At 38.3% G+C, this 14480-nt stretch overlaps 1 protein-coding gene across 4 annotated transcripts in view; it reads left to right on the top strand.

The window, feature by feature from the left end:
• Positions 1-4462: 4462 nt before the first annotated feature.
• The window catches only part of AOPEP (aminopeptidase O (putative)), a 213891-nt gene continuing 203873 nt past the window's right edge, over positions 4463-14480 (top strand). For 3 of the 4 annotated variants that reach the window (XR_015696708.1, XM_087715918.1, XM_087715917.1), the window contains exons 1-2: positions 4463-4523; positions 13476-14337. Coding sequence is in view for 3 of the 4 variants with exons in the window: in XM_087715918.1 (XP_087572044.1) it covers positions 13535-14337 (803 nt within the window). In the remaining variant the exon portion in view is untranslated. The remainder of the gene's footprint in view (positions 4524-13475; positions 14338-14480) is intronic. The other variant, XM_087715919.1, reaches the window with a different exon arrangement.

Here is a 14480-nt window from a genome sequence, read left to right as displayed (position 1 = left end):
AGTCTCTGATATGATGTTTCCTTTAACAAACCCTTTCAAGTTCCTTAAGGCCTAAATGTCTACTTGGTATGCACCTGGAAGCTATCTAAACAATCTGGGAATCAAAATATTTACATCAAATACTAAGCAACCAGTTACTCATTCATTTCCCCTTCTCATAACTTGAAAAGAAATCTTGGTTTGTGTTCATATGATTGATGGGAACATGTAAATGTTCAGTTTATATACTCATAACACTAGAGATTTCTGTGTGGTACTAATTTATAGATCCTTGTGTTTAGGTTAACACAGAAAGTGGAAGTATTTTATTCTTCCTTATTTATGGAGAGGGTTATGAATGTACGTATTGTTTGAGGGAAAGCAAAGGCAGTGACTGATGTGTGAATCAAGTCTTAAAATTTGCTAGAAAAGTTGTAGCAGAATAGGATTAATAGGAGAGATTACCAAGTGATTTTTTTAAAATTACAAATATAAGATTGAGCAAATATTATGACATTCAGCTGTAATTGTGAAATTGTAGGAATTGTGCAAAACTTGTATTTGTCAATTCTTTTAAAAATATTATAATAGTTACATTCCAGTCTCACATAATCAGTGAAGGATTGTGCTTGTATCTAACTAACAATACCCAAATATTTAAAGATGCTGTAGAAATTGAGTGGACGTTAAAAATCAGGTGAATGAGGTTGAAAAATGAAGGAATAAGATCTCTGTTTGAAGGTATGAAATGCAAGGTTAACAATGAATAGAAGTATACTTTCTGGGGGAAAATAATGCTAATGTTAACTGAATATATATTGTAGAATGAAAATGAGGCCTTTAGTTATATTAGATGAAATATCTGAGACGGTAAATATTATTTGAGGATGCAGATGTTAAAACAACTGTAACCAAACGACATGCTGCATGTGATGATGGTTTCCCCCCCCCTTCTTTTTTGGACTTTTTTGTCTTTTTTGTCCTTTTTGGCTTCCCCCTCCTCCCCCCCCTTTTTTTAAAAAAACCCTAGCTTATTGTGGTGTTTATTAAATATACAATAGAGAGATATGGGATGTATAAACTTAGTAGGGATGCACCTGTGATCAAATGACATATTGTATGTGATGATGGGGTTTCCCCCACCCCTTTTTTTCTTCTTCTCCTTTTCCCATTGTTGTCTATGTAATAAAAAAAAATCAGGTGAATGAGTGATAAGCCAAGAGATATGCTGCTTGAACAGCAAGATCTAAAGTCTAAGGTCATAGGAAATGTCTGGCTGGAAAATTCTGGGAGGTGAAATTCACATGTCTTAAAGTTGCCAGGGTTGGACATCCCTGGTTTAAATAATGTGTTTGGTTGTCGATAAAGAAACTCTTTGGATCCTGGAAGATTTAAAATACCTTTTAGAGCCCATGTTCTATATATCAAATAAATTTATTCAATGCTCTGTGGCTTTGTAGAAAGGCGATCATCGTAGAATAATACTTGAAGACCGTTACGTATTGCTCCTTGGTTTTCTTTTCCTAAGTGGCAGCCAGTTATTAATATCAGCCAATAAAATAAAGTAGTGTTGAAAACCTTTGACACAAGGCAGAGAATAGGGGGGTAGGGAAAAACAGAAATTCGTATAGTATATTCCATGACAGACAGACTCTAATATGCCTGGTTGATCACATTCATATTTAATTTTTCAGCAGAAGTTGAAAAATAAAATGTAAGAGAAAACATAATTAGGTAAAACCTGTTGTCTCTGATGCTGATTCAGTTTTTCTACCATTATGTTAGCAAAAGGTCAGGATATGAAATGCCAAGAACATCCCTAGCTGATCTGTGTTAATCCTGGGAATGCATCAACAGTCATAAAATTTTAAACAGTTACGGTAAATCTCTTTGCAAATATTGCCTTCATTTTTACAGTAAAGCCTCTGATGAAATAGAGAAGGCTTGTTTGTTATTTGGGGGCAGTTAACCCTTAATATAGGACGTTATATTTTATCTTCCTGAGCTGGTTTGCGGTTTTATGACAGCTTGTTCGTAAGAGAAAGCAGCATGGGAAGAGTTAAGATGAGATCACAAGCCATTAGCCAAATTTAGTTCCCATCACTGTAGGATGAGTAATTGAATTGTTGTCTGGTCAAAACATTTATCTGCAGCTCTTTGCTTGCAGCTGTCTAAAATGCCAGTTTGACATTGTTCAGAGTGGTCTTTTTAAGAGTCTAGCTCCATTCAGGCCGGGGTTGATCAAAAATTATAACCGTATAGCAAGCAGGAAACATAGTTTTCCTAAGTAATGAACCCAAATAAATGGAAGTTGAAAGATACTGATTCATCATCGCTGTGTCTTTGTTTCCCTTACAAATAGCAGGCAGAGACTGTTCCTTTAGGCTATGTCTCTCATTCTCATCTATGGGAAAAGACTATCAAGAAGGGGGCAAGGCCCTTCAGATGTCATGTTTTGCTTAGACAGGACCCAAGGCAACTCAGAAATAGAGTAATGGCCAAAATGATCTTGAATAACAATAAAAGAAGCAATAATTTTTATGCATAGTCATTTTTAGCCAGTTCGAAGGGAGTTGGCTAAGATTTTAAAACATTGGAGAAAGGTCCAATGATGAAACACAAGTGAATCTCAGAGTTTTTAATATTTACCTTAAAAAACACCCAGACTCTAGGATTGCCTGGAAATGATACTGTCCTTATATAGTGGGCTATATAGTGGGCATGGCATGCTAAAGTTTTGATAGATTCACTTGACTTTGGTTCCTTTCCCTCCCATCAAAGATCATAAACTGGTAGGAATCATCTGTCAGACATTCTTAATGAAGGATGGCAAAGTGGAAAGTTTTGACAAAAGCCATCTGGCAAAACTCTTCTATCTTTCTGCAAATATTTTGTGGGACCCTCCTATACAGATGATTAGTGGAGAGGGTACTGTGTCATGCTCCATAGCATTTTATTTTTTCCTTTCTTTAAACTACGGTTTTATTTTGTTGAGATCTTCACCAAACTCTGCAATGTCTGCAGTTATATTCAGTGTACCCCAACAGTTCTAGTTGTATTCCTGTCTTAATTAGCTACCGGTAGTAAACTCTCTTCAAGCCCACTCTGTCTTTGGGTTTTCTTTAGTGGCCTCTATCTAACCCTGGAACAAGCCATTACAGAAACGTCATAGCTGTTTAACTTGGCTAGTTTAAAATCAGAATCCGTCCTTTTTAAAATTTGAGAATGGAATTAAATTGTATTATCATTTCTTGTAGATGATTGGTCTACATATGGAAAAGGAGTTGTAAATTCTGATGTACTGCAGCTGTACAAGCAAGAATGGAAGTTTTTAATGGGGGACTGAAGTTTTTTTTTCAGTCTAGTTGAGTGCTAGATTGTATAATAAAGGGCAAACTTATCCTAGAATTTAATTATTTGTATATATTATTTTAAAATAGATTTGGTTTCTAATTAATTTCAGGTCTCAATCTGTACACAGACTAGGAAACTTAAATACGATTGTCTTCCTTCTTTGTTCCCAGTGTGAATGGGATTGGAAGTTTTTAAATAGAAGTATGGTCTAATTTATACTGAACACTGAAACAAGCCTTTTAATCCTGATTTGTTAAGCAGCCAATAGTGCCCAAGTTCACACATAATATAAACTATAATTGGTGGGTAAATCTAGACAAGCCTTTAAAAAACCCTTTATGGCTTGTAGGTATAGGTTAATTAGACAGAAAATATTACATTTAAATTCAGCAAACTGTTGTTTACTTAAATAATTATTTCATGATGACCAGAGTACTGGACAACAAAGTACTTTGTCAAGTACTTTGCTCCATTCTTACTATTCTATTTTCACTCCTTTTATAGAGATGCAATAATTATTTTTTCATTGAGCATTTATTTGTATCCCATTTTTATTTTTACAAATAACTGAAGATGGCAAATATATCCAATGCATCTTTCTCTTCCTCGTGACATCTTACCACCCTCCCAAGAGGTTGTAAGAGAGTGCCAAAGTCTGTCTGTCAAAGCTAGGTCTCCCTTCTATCTGCTGCTACTTCTGCTATGGACATTGAATTGTATGGACTATAGAAGGACTGGTAGCCAAAAACTGAATTTGCATTAGTAAAACAAAAACCACGACACTGATATGTCACGTCTGAAAATTCATACATTGTTAAAGACACAAAGTACTGCATGTAGATTTTTTTTTAAAGATTATGATCCACAAAATTTATGCGGTTGTGTTTCTCCTGAACGTAGAATTCCCATCTTCTCGGGTTTAATAGCCAGCTGCGAGTAGAATTTCCCGAACAAAAAGCAGTTTCTAACACAGCACAACAATCTGGGTCTTTGCTTCGTTAACTTTCAGTTGTCGAAATTGAAGAAATTACAACCGCGCTGGGAAAAACAAGCAAAGCAAAGCCGCCCCATTGAGTTACAACCGGGAGGGCGGGGCTTGGTCCTTGACGTCATCAAGCGCAGCCTTCGCCTCTGACACCCGAGGCGAGCGGGGTGAAAAACACAACCAAAAGTCGCTGGTGGTGCGCCAGGTAAAGAGCGGCACGCGCTGAGGATGGTTGTAGCGCGGGGTGCGGGGTCTTGTTGTGACAGGGCGGCCTCCGGCCGGTTCCATCACTATAAAGGAGAGGGGGGAGCGGCGGGAAGAGTCGGGAAATATTGCTGGACACAGACCCCCTTTATTCCAATCTGGCCATAATTTCCTTTCCCCATTTCACTGTGAAGAACCCCTTGTCGCCTTCTCCCTCGCCCAACCTTCCTGAACTGGCCTGTCCGGAGTGGAGCCCCCATTTCTCTCCCTCTCTCCCAACTCAAATCCTTTGAGCTTGTCGATTTAAAAGACGGACTGGGTGGGACGTGCGCAGAACCTTCTGAGCCGGGCGCCGGACAGGGGCATCGGTGGAAAGAGTGTGTTCGTTTCCCGACCCGGTTCTGTCACGCCAAGAGCTCCCACTTAACTGTCTGCCTGAATTCGCGGTGGGGATTTTGGTTGAACCAGCCGGAGAGGGGCCGGGAAGGAAGGAGCAGCAGCAGCTCCTGACAGATGCTTTCCTACAGACACAGGATCCTTACCTTTTGTGCATCTCCTCCTGTGATTCTCTGGGCAATGAATTGGATGGACGGGGGCTAACGGGGGCTCTGCAGAGGGAGCAGAGCAGGGGGTGAAGAACTGGTGATATGCTCTCCACCTGCCCATTCATTCTTGTTTTCTTTCCCCTCTCTTCCCCTCTTTCTCCCTCCCTCTTTCTCTTGCTTTCCCTCTCCCCCTCCTGCTCCTTTCCCCCCTCTCCCCTCTATCTTTTGGTTATGTTTTCCCCACTCATGAACCCACAAAGCAATCAGTTTCTTATTTAGCTCATGTGTTATGTAAAGCCTAGCATGTGTTGTTCCTTTAGGTGTCGCTTTGGACAATCAGTTCCTTGAGTCAGCAGTGGTTGTTCATTATGTGGGGTGAGCTCAACTTTCCAGTGATGTGTAGAAGAAAGGGAGAGTAAAATGTTCTGGTGCTTACTCTTTAGGGGAGCATTTGCCATCTTTGTGTGATCACTTGAGTAGAATGGTGTCACATTAAATCCCCTCCATGGCAGATCTTGCAAAAAGGACAGGAATAAGGGGATGAAATTGCATTGCCCAGGAAGAAATGTGGGCAAGCAACAAGAAGGAAGTAGAAGCAGACCCTTCATATATTTCATATATAACTGGGAAGTGAAAAGGACTCTGGAAGAGTCCGAAGACTTCTGGGCTGGTACTTCATCCTGTTCTTTCCCAACTGTTAAGAAGAGAAAAAGTGTTTACTATCAGTGATTAGAGGGCAGCAAAGAGCTAGTGTTTTCTGCAAATCTCTTCTGTCACCTAGGGGTTGTCTAGATTTTTACATCCTGATATCATGGTCCTAAGACTTAATGTATTGATTGTAATAAAAAGTATAGACATTTTTGGTGAAACTGATGCTTTCTCAGGCTTCTCCATGAAGTTTCTGCTTGCACTTGAGTGTCATTCCAGTCGTTTCAACCACTTTCACATGGAGTACTTTTTAATTTCCCAATCACTTTTTGGAAGGAATTCACTTTCCCTTCAATGCAATTTTTTAATGTCTCTCTAATTAAGTATCACAAAGGCATTGCAGAATAGCTTACCTACAAATATTAAAAAGGAAACTGCTTTTACCCACAAACTTATGATCTAAATATCAAGATAGTTCAGCCTCCAATATCTATAAAACTAACATCAGGGTTGGTAGATAATAATGTCAGTAGTAAAAGTAGAATAAATACCTAATTCAGATTGCCATTCCAGGAAGTAGTTTGATCCTTTTTTAAAAAAAAATAGTATACCTCTATATTTATCTCTGCCTGCCTGCCTGCCTTTCTGTCTGTCTATATGCTTTCAAACTGCAATTTGAAAGCATGCAAATGCGAGTAGATAAATAGGTACCACTTTGCTGGAAAGGTAACAGAATTCTGTGTGTCATGCTGGCCACATGACAATGGAAATGTCTTTGAACAGCACTGGATCAATGGCCTTGAAATGAAGATGGATACCACCCCCTATAGTCAGCAACACAGGGACTCTTTTACATTTACATGTACAAATATGTGTGTGTGTATAGAGCTGCATATGTGTAACACACACACACACACACACACACACGGTATATCCCCGATTTTAAGGTGTAATATATTATTTATTGACCACGAACAATTCGGGTGCCAACCCAAAAATCCGCTAAATGTTTCACTCACATCACGAACACATTCTTGGGTGCCGAATAAACCCAGCTGCAGCAATTTTTCCTGCTGCAGTGATTTCCCCTTCCACGCCTTTTTTGTGTGCCCGCACATGTGCAGTCAGTCTTGTTTTTGGTCACAACCAAATCGTGTGACAACCAAAGTCCTGGAAAGGATTGTGGTCGGCACCTGAAGTCCCACTGTAAATAAAAACTCCAAAAACCAATAAAATATAGAAAACCATTTGGTTAATAAAACCAAATCATATCCTAGCTAAGATGGAATCAAGGGCCAGATGCATTCGGGAATGTTTTGAGCAGCTTTTAAAAGGCAATCAAAATGGAAGCTCTCCTGATACCTGGCTGGGTATCTGTTGGGTATCTGTTCCATAGGACCACTGCAGCCATAAAAACCAGTCCCACTATGCCTCATCCTCCCTCACTTCCATAAAATGGGCATCACTTGCTTTTCTCCCTTGTAGATGGAACACATTGAGTTGATGCCAATGAGGGAATATTCTGTAGCTAACTAGGTACCAACCCATGTTTTTCTACAACAAAGTAGTGTCAATTTTAAAATAAATGACATGATTCATATGGTGCAACAAGTAATGGTTTGCTTAATAATTACAATTGTTGGACATTTGTTTTATTTGTTATAACTTGCTTGAATCCTAATGGACTTTGGGTTTAGTACAACAAAATCAAATGGAAAACAAAAAATTTCAGCAATAGTTAAAGCAATAGTTATTAAAAGTCATCAATACACATCATAGGGACCTTTAAAACTTCACTAATCTAAGTGTCAAATGAATGTTGAAACAAAGCTATTTTAGCTTCCTTATGGAAAAGGGATATTTACCTAAGTTTACCCAAGGTGCTAAATCATAAACTGCAGCTTACAAAATTATAAAAAAATATCATTTAAAAATCTAAGCCAAAACATACCCTTTGGGCATCAATCTTCTACATTGATATTCTCGAGGAAGTGCAGCAAAAATAGGTTAAGGTTTACCATAGCTATGCCAAGGGAATAGGAGGTAATGAATTAGCTGATCACACATCCTGTGCTTCCTATTAACTTAGATTCTCATATTGTATTGTGTTCTCATAAGCACTGAGCTAAACATGCTATCCCCATTTTAACCTAGCCCATGTGTGAATCTAGCCCTTGTATAGTTCAAAGTGTACAAACTCAAAAAGATGAATTAAATGAACACACACTGGTAAATGTATGAATGCAGCCGTTGTTTGAATGATAATTTAATTATCTTTGACTAAGCATATTGTCTGAATGCAGCTGATGTGGTTTGTAAATAAGAGTTTGTAATTCCAACCTGTGTGAAATCTTACAGGAGTTTATTCCATAATAAAGTACAGCTAAGCAAAGCATGTTGTCTGAACCTAATTTTACAGTACTAAATTAAACAGCTAAAGGGAAAAAAGGTCAAATGGAATTTGGCTTTCAGCAGAATGGCTCTGATTCCTAATTCTTTCTCTTTCTATGCTGCAGCTTGATGGAATATGTCTTTTTGACAGTCTTTGTCCATATAATTATATAACATAAACTCTCAAAGCTTTAATCTCAAACTGTCTGCCGTCTGACCTCACCCCATTCTTAAGAGGTCCATAAAGGGGGCGTGCATAAGAACACCAGCGTGACTACTGTCCCTGTCTTACTGTCCTCGGTTATCTGTATTTACTTTCTTTGTTCATGTTTATGTTCAAACTTATACTTGTTATCTTGTACATATTTGACAAATAAATAGGCAAGCCTTGGCCTTCTATCTTCAAACCCCGTTCAGTCTTTTCTCCTCAATTTCTGTTTCCAATCTCTTGCCCTTAGCTTGTGTCAAGCTAAGCCCAAGAACAATATGGAATATATTCAGCCAAGGCTCACTTCTTTATTTGTTTACAGTTACACACAACAGATAGAATCATGCCAGACTAAACCTTACTACCATCAGCCTAATGAATATACCCTGGGAGACTCCAAGGTTTAGCTATTTAAACTCTTTTCTCCTATCTATCTCTGAGTTGTGCTGTGCTGCCTCTTGTCTCCCTCTCCTCATTTCTAGAATGTGCTCCTTCCTTCCTAGGAAATTGCAGCTCAGTATAGCCCTTCACACCAGCTCCCCCCACTTCTGCTTCCTGAATATGGTTAATATCTGCTATAATGACAATACATATGAATATATTCCCTAACATTGGTAGCTGTGAATGAAGTAGTAAGTGAGGATGGTATAGAATTACTGTGGTTTATTTCTTGCTTTTAGATCAATTTAACAAGACCTAGTTGTCTTAAAATTAAATGCCAGTAAATTTTGTTGTCATCAAATGAATAATATAAAACTGCTTAGAGAAGGCTGTAAAAGCACCATGAAGCAGTATATAAGTCCAAGTGCTATTGCTGTAATGCAATTCTAACTACAGAGAGTATGGTTTTGCAGCATTCTTTCACAGTAGACAATATTATTAGAAAACTAAACTAATTGCACTAAAACTATCCAGGCACATAGATCATAGCTTTGGAAAACAGACACTAAAGTTCTCCAAGTCTGAGGATTTTTGTAATATATATTTCTGTATGTTTATGTATGTATATTTCAAAATATTTTTAGGTCATATCCACATGGCTTTAATTTAAAGGATTGGCTAGAGTGTTTCAGTTCTTGAATGAGCACAGATGTTTTTAGTGTATTTTAGCCCACTCTGGTTTCCATGGCCAGTAAAACTAGTGTGGTCACCGTGGCCCGCATGCTTGGCTCCTTGTTTGGAACACAGGGGATCAACGGCTGCTGGCATTCTTTATATATTTTCCAGGCTTGTTAAAGTATAAAAAAACTGGAAGGAAAGTTTACATGTCATATCTTTATATGATCACTAAATATTACCATATATGCATTTCTGTGGTTTTGGATTAGTGTGTGAACTCAGCCATTGCCATTTATAAATAGCAGTATATGGCTTGTATTAACTGTGTATCCAGCCTTTTATCCTTTACTCAGAGAACTGTGGCTAAGAACACAAAGGTTTATTTCTGATTTAAAGTAGTGAGGCTTTGCAGGAAAAAGTCTTTAGGCAACTAACTTAGAGAGATCTCACCCTTCCTGAACAAAACAATGATAGACAGAAATATATACTTTTGTGTGATGTGCAAATTCTTTAGCAAAAGTCTTTTTATTCAGTAGGAATGCATATGAAGTGTAGTATATTTTCCAAATTGTGAAAACAGGTTTGTGCTGCTACTATGAAAGCTACCCTCAATGGTTTGCTTTCAAAACCATTTTATTTTGTAATGTTCTGAAGCACCTCTTTCTGAAGGATTTCCATCGTTTTTGGTAACTAATCAACTCTCTGCTGGGTAGATCTGCAATGGAGTCCCTTTTGTATCTGATGCTGTTGATGGGGATGGGGGGTTTCCTATAAGTAATTGCTGCTTCTGTGAGCAGCGTGAAATCTCTCATGTATATAATACATAGTGTTATAATTGCAGCATAGAAATGTGAAGTATCACGTGCTTCTTAGATACACATTGAAAATTACATTTAAAAATGGCCGAAAGAAATGAAAGAGGAGAAATGAACCAAGAATCTTCTTTTCACAAATGAATTTCAGTTACTCAACTTGTCTGTACTTCACTCCCACACATTTAATTTATAAAACGGAACACATGCAATTTAGTAGTGATTTGAAAATAAAGTCACCAACCATTACAAAAGAAATCATATGGTTTGCTTTTTGTTCAATTTAACCACATGTAAGTTGGAACATAATGTGTTAGTAATGCATGACCTGGATGATTGAGATATAGACTTACAATATACTGGTTTCTAAAAGTACATTTTTGCCTGCTTAAGTACTAAACGAGTCCTGATATCAACTCAGTGACAGAAAATTATATATATTGTTTGGATTTGAGAAAAGGAAATTAAAAACCGAATTCCAGATCTTTATTTGGAATGGCAAAACATAGGAATATTCAAAACCTAAGTCATGCCAGGACAGTGTTTCTTAACCTAGTGTTCTGCAGATGTGTTGGACTTAAATATTTATAACTCCAGAAAGCATAACCAGAACTAATTAAGGATTATAGGGGATTCAGTTCCAGATAATTTAAAGAATATAAATTCTCATGTAGCATTAATTTTGCTAGATTCTGCCATCCCTCCCCTTCTCTTTTGAAAAAAAGGACAAAAAAAATCATTAAAAGTAGTTTTCAACTTACCATCATTCCTTAGCAACTGTTCAAAATTACAATGGCATCGAAAAAAGTACAAACAGCTGTCACAGATACGATTGTCTCATCATCCTCACTGTCACACAATCAAAATTTGGATTCTTGTCAGCCAGATGTATTTGTGAGGGTTGCAGCATCCAGGGTATATGTGTCACATGATTGTCATTTGTAGCCTTCCCAACCAGATTCTAACAAGCAAAGTCAATGGGCAAAGCTGGATTCACTTAGCAACCGCATGAGTCACTTAAAAACTGCAGTGATTTGCTTAACCATGTCAAAAACCAATCCATAAAATCATTGTGAGTCACTTAACAGCTACTTTGCTTAGCCGCAGAAATTCTGGTCCTCGTCATAAGCTGAGAAGTACCTGCACCAATTAACAACTAATGGATGACAATTTCATCAACAGTTCTTCTCCTTTTAGATAGGTAAATATTGACATTGAATGAAAAGGCCTTTCTTTTTTTTTTCTTGTGAAATATTTCTAATCTGGATGAAAATGGGATAGTCACAGTGGTGGGTTTCAAATTTTTTTAGAACCTCTTCTGTAGGTATAGCCTGTTTTGTGGGAGTGGCTTGCTGACCATGTGACCAGGTGGGAGTAGCTTGCCAGCCATGTGACCGGGTGGGAGTGGCGTGCCAGCCATGCGACTGGGTAGCCATGGCTAACTTGTAAAATGTGGTGAAACTCACTTAACAACGCTCTTGCTTAGCAACCAAAATGTTGGCTCAGAAACTCTGGCATTTGAAGCACGCAAGTCTTAAAGCTGTCAAGTTACAAGACTCTTGCACCCCTAACCCTTTAGTAAAGAAAATCCAGGGTGTTCAAACTTGACAGATTTAAGACTTGTGGACTTCAACTCACAGAATTCCTCCTCTTGCTCTTCATCTTGATGATGTGCAGACGGGTGGGGGGAGGGAGCTGGAACCGGATCTAAACGGCACTGTAGATTTGTGGAACCTCTTCTATAGAAGTGGTTAGAACTGGCAGGAAACCACCCCTGGATTGTCACTATAGGTAGTCCTCGATTTGCGACCACAATTGAGCCCAAAATTTCTGCTCTGAAGTGAGACATTTGTTAAATGAGTTTTTCCCCATTTTCTGACCTTTGCTGCCACAGTTGTTAAGTGAACCATGGCAGTCGATAAGTTAGTAACATGGTTATTAAGTGAATCTGGATCCTCTATTGATTTTGGTTATCAGAAGTCGCAAAAGGTGATCCATGACCTTGGGTCACAGCAACGGTCATAAGTATCAACCAGTTGCCAAGCATCTGAATTTTGATCACATGATCATGGGGATGCTACAAAGGTCATAAGTGTGAAAAATGGTCACTTTAGTGTTGTAACTTTGAATGATCACTAAATGAGCTGTTGTAAGTTGAGGACTATCTATATTATAAGGAATGGGACAGTTAGCTATAAATTTCAGAAGTCTTCAAGTACAATCTCAAAAAAGTGTTTATAGTTTCTTAGTCTTCCAAGTCTCTTTTTCTTGCAATTTAATAATAGGGAAATAATATGGGAACATAACCATAATGTAAAACTACATTACAGTAATCATTCAAGATATGTAATGTATAGTCAGTGATTGTTCTAGTATAGGAAATAGTAAAGGCCATTTAGCTTTCAGTCATGCTTGTTATTTACATTCAAAGAACAAAAGTAAAAAGGCAGTAACAAACCACATCTGAAACTGTTGTCAAGAAACTGCATAAACCTGTTTATGTAGTTGCAGAGTCAAATCTTACTGAAAAGCATACACCACACACACACACACACACACACACACACACACACACACACACACAGCAGGTTCTGACCAGTTCTGGAGAACCGGTAGTGGACATTTGAGTAATTAGAGAACTGGTAATATTACCTCTGACTATCCCCATCCCCATCTATTCTCTGCCTCCTGAGTCCCAGCTGATCAGGAGGAAATGGGGATTTTGCAGGATCCTTCCCCTGCCATGCCCACCAGGCCACATCACACCCACCAAGCCACGCCCACAGAACTGGTAGTAAAAAAAATTGAACACACACACATACACACAAAAAATCACACTTTTAAAAATGACAGATAAGATAACCTCTTGAAAATTATAAAATTAGAAAAGCGATCATATCAACTGAATTGCAATAAATTCATGTGGGTTCTTCTATATTTCAGAAGATATTTTTAATTGATAACATTATACAGAAGGGCAGTACTGATTCATTGATTTTGTTTTCTGGTGGTTATGTAAATGACATTTGTATTGTTTGCAAAGTTAATTTCTCTGCACTTACCTTGCTGTTATGAATAACAAAAAAATTAATATTGATATTGTTTTTCTCATATTAAAAAGATTTATTTATCATTAAAGTACATTCCAGTGTACATTGCTCCCTTTCGTAGCCCTAATTTAAATCAACACTTCACTTTTTCTTGTCATGCGGGCCATATGTATTATTGTACATAACAGGTTTTTATAAAAGTGAAAAGCATGGCATAGTGACTATTTTTTTCTGCTGCAGAGCCTGAATAGGAAACAGCAAGATTGAGTCAGATTCCTTTGCATGGAAGACATAGACAAATGGAGCTAGATATCACCACAGATGATCTGCCATTGATGGCCAACACTAACCACATGTTGGTAAAACATTATGTTTTAGACCTGGATGTGGATTTTAGAAACCACATTGTAGAAGGCACCATAGTTATTTTCCTTGAGCCTGTCAGAACACATGGAAAAGGAGAGAGTGAGCAGATGGAAGGAGCCAGTCCTTCTTGGTCTGAGGAAGCTTGCCGCGTGTCGACATCCGAAGCCTGCTCGGTCGGCGTGCCAGATGCAAGTGCTCGCACAACTAAAAGTGGATGTAATGATTTTGCTGTCTGTGGTAAAGGTGAAAACGATACTTCTGATAAAAACGGTAGTCATGGCAACAGGGAACAGGCTTCTGGGATTTCTAGTTCAAAGAACTGCTGTGACATTGAGATTCATGGGAGTGAAGATTTCTTGCTGGTCCTGGACTGCTGTGATTTATGTGTGTTAAAGGTCGAGGAGGTGGATGTTGCTGTTGTTCCAGGCATCAAGACATGTACAAGCTCTGCCAAGTTAATGGATGCTGCTAAGGACCCTAGAAATCTTCGGAATCAAATTGTGCACGAACTTGTGACATTACCAACAAATAATTGGAGAGAGCAGCTTCAGCGATACAATCATTGCAGCCAGGCACCTGCTTGTGGTGAGCTTCTGTTTACGACAGACACTTGGAGCTTGGAAATCAGGAAAGCAGGGATCAAACTGCCAAAGGACTTCCCTCGTGCTATAAGATTATGGTATAAAACAAAGCCAGAAGGACAATCACTTAGCTGGACTACAGATCAAAGTGACAGGTAAGCAGCAGTCCTGAGTGCATCTGGTACCTTTTGGTGTTACGTTCCAGATGGGACACAGTTGAATTATGAATGATGATCTCATTCATAATGAATTTAAATGCATGAATAGCACAGCCGATAAACTTCAGAGCTTGTGATAG

Source organism: Thamnophis sirtalis, unplaced genomic scaffold (genome assembly GCF_051295495.1).
Source record: "Thamnophis sirtalis isolate CommonGarterSnake01/CBP01778 unplaced genomic scaffold, rThaSir2_p1.2 scaffold_5, whole genome shotgun sequence".
Taxonomy (NCBI): Eukaryota; Metazoa; Chordata; class Lepidosauria; order Squamata; family Natricidae; genus Thamnophis; species Thamnophis sirtalis.
Note: the sequence above shows the minus strand (reverse complement) of the source record. Positions and strands in the feature narration are given on the sequence as shown.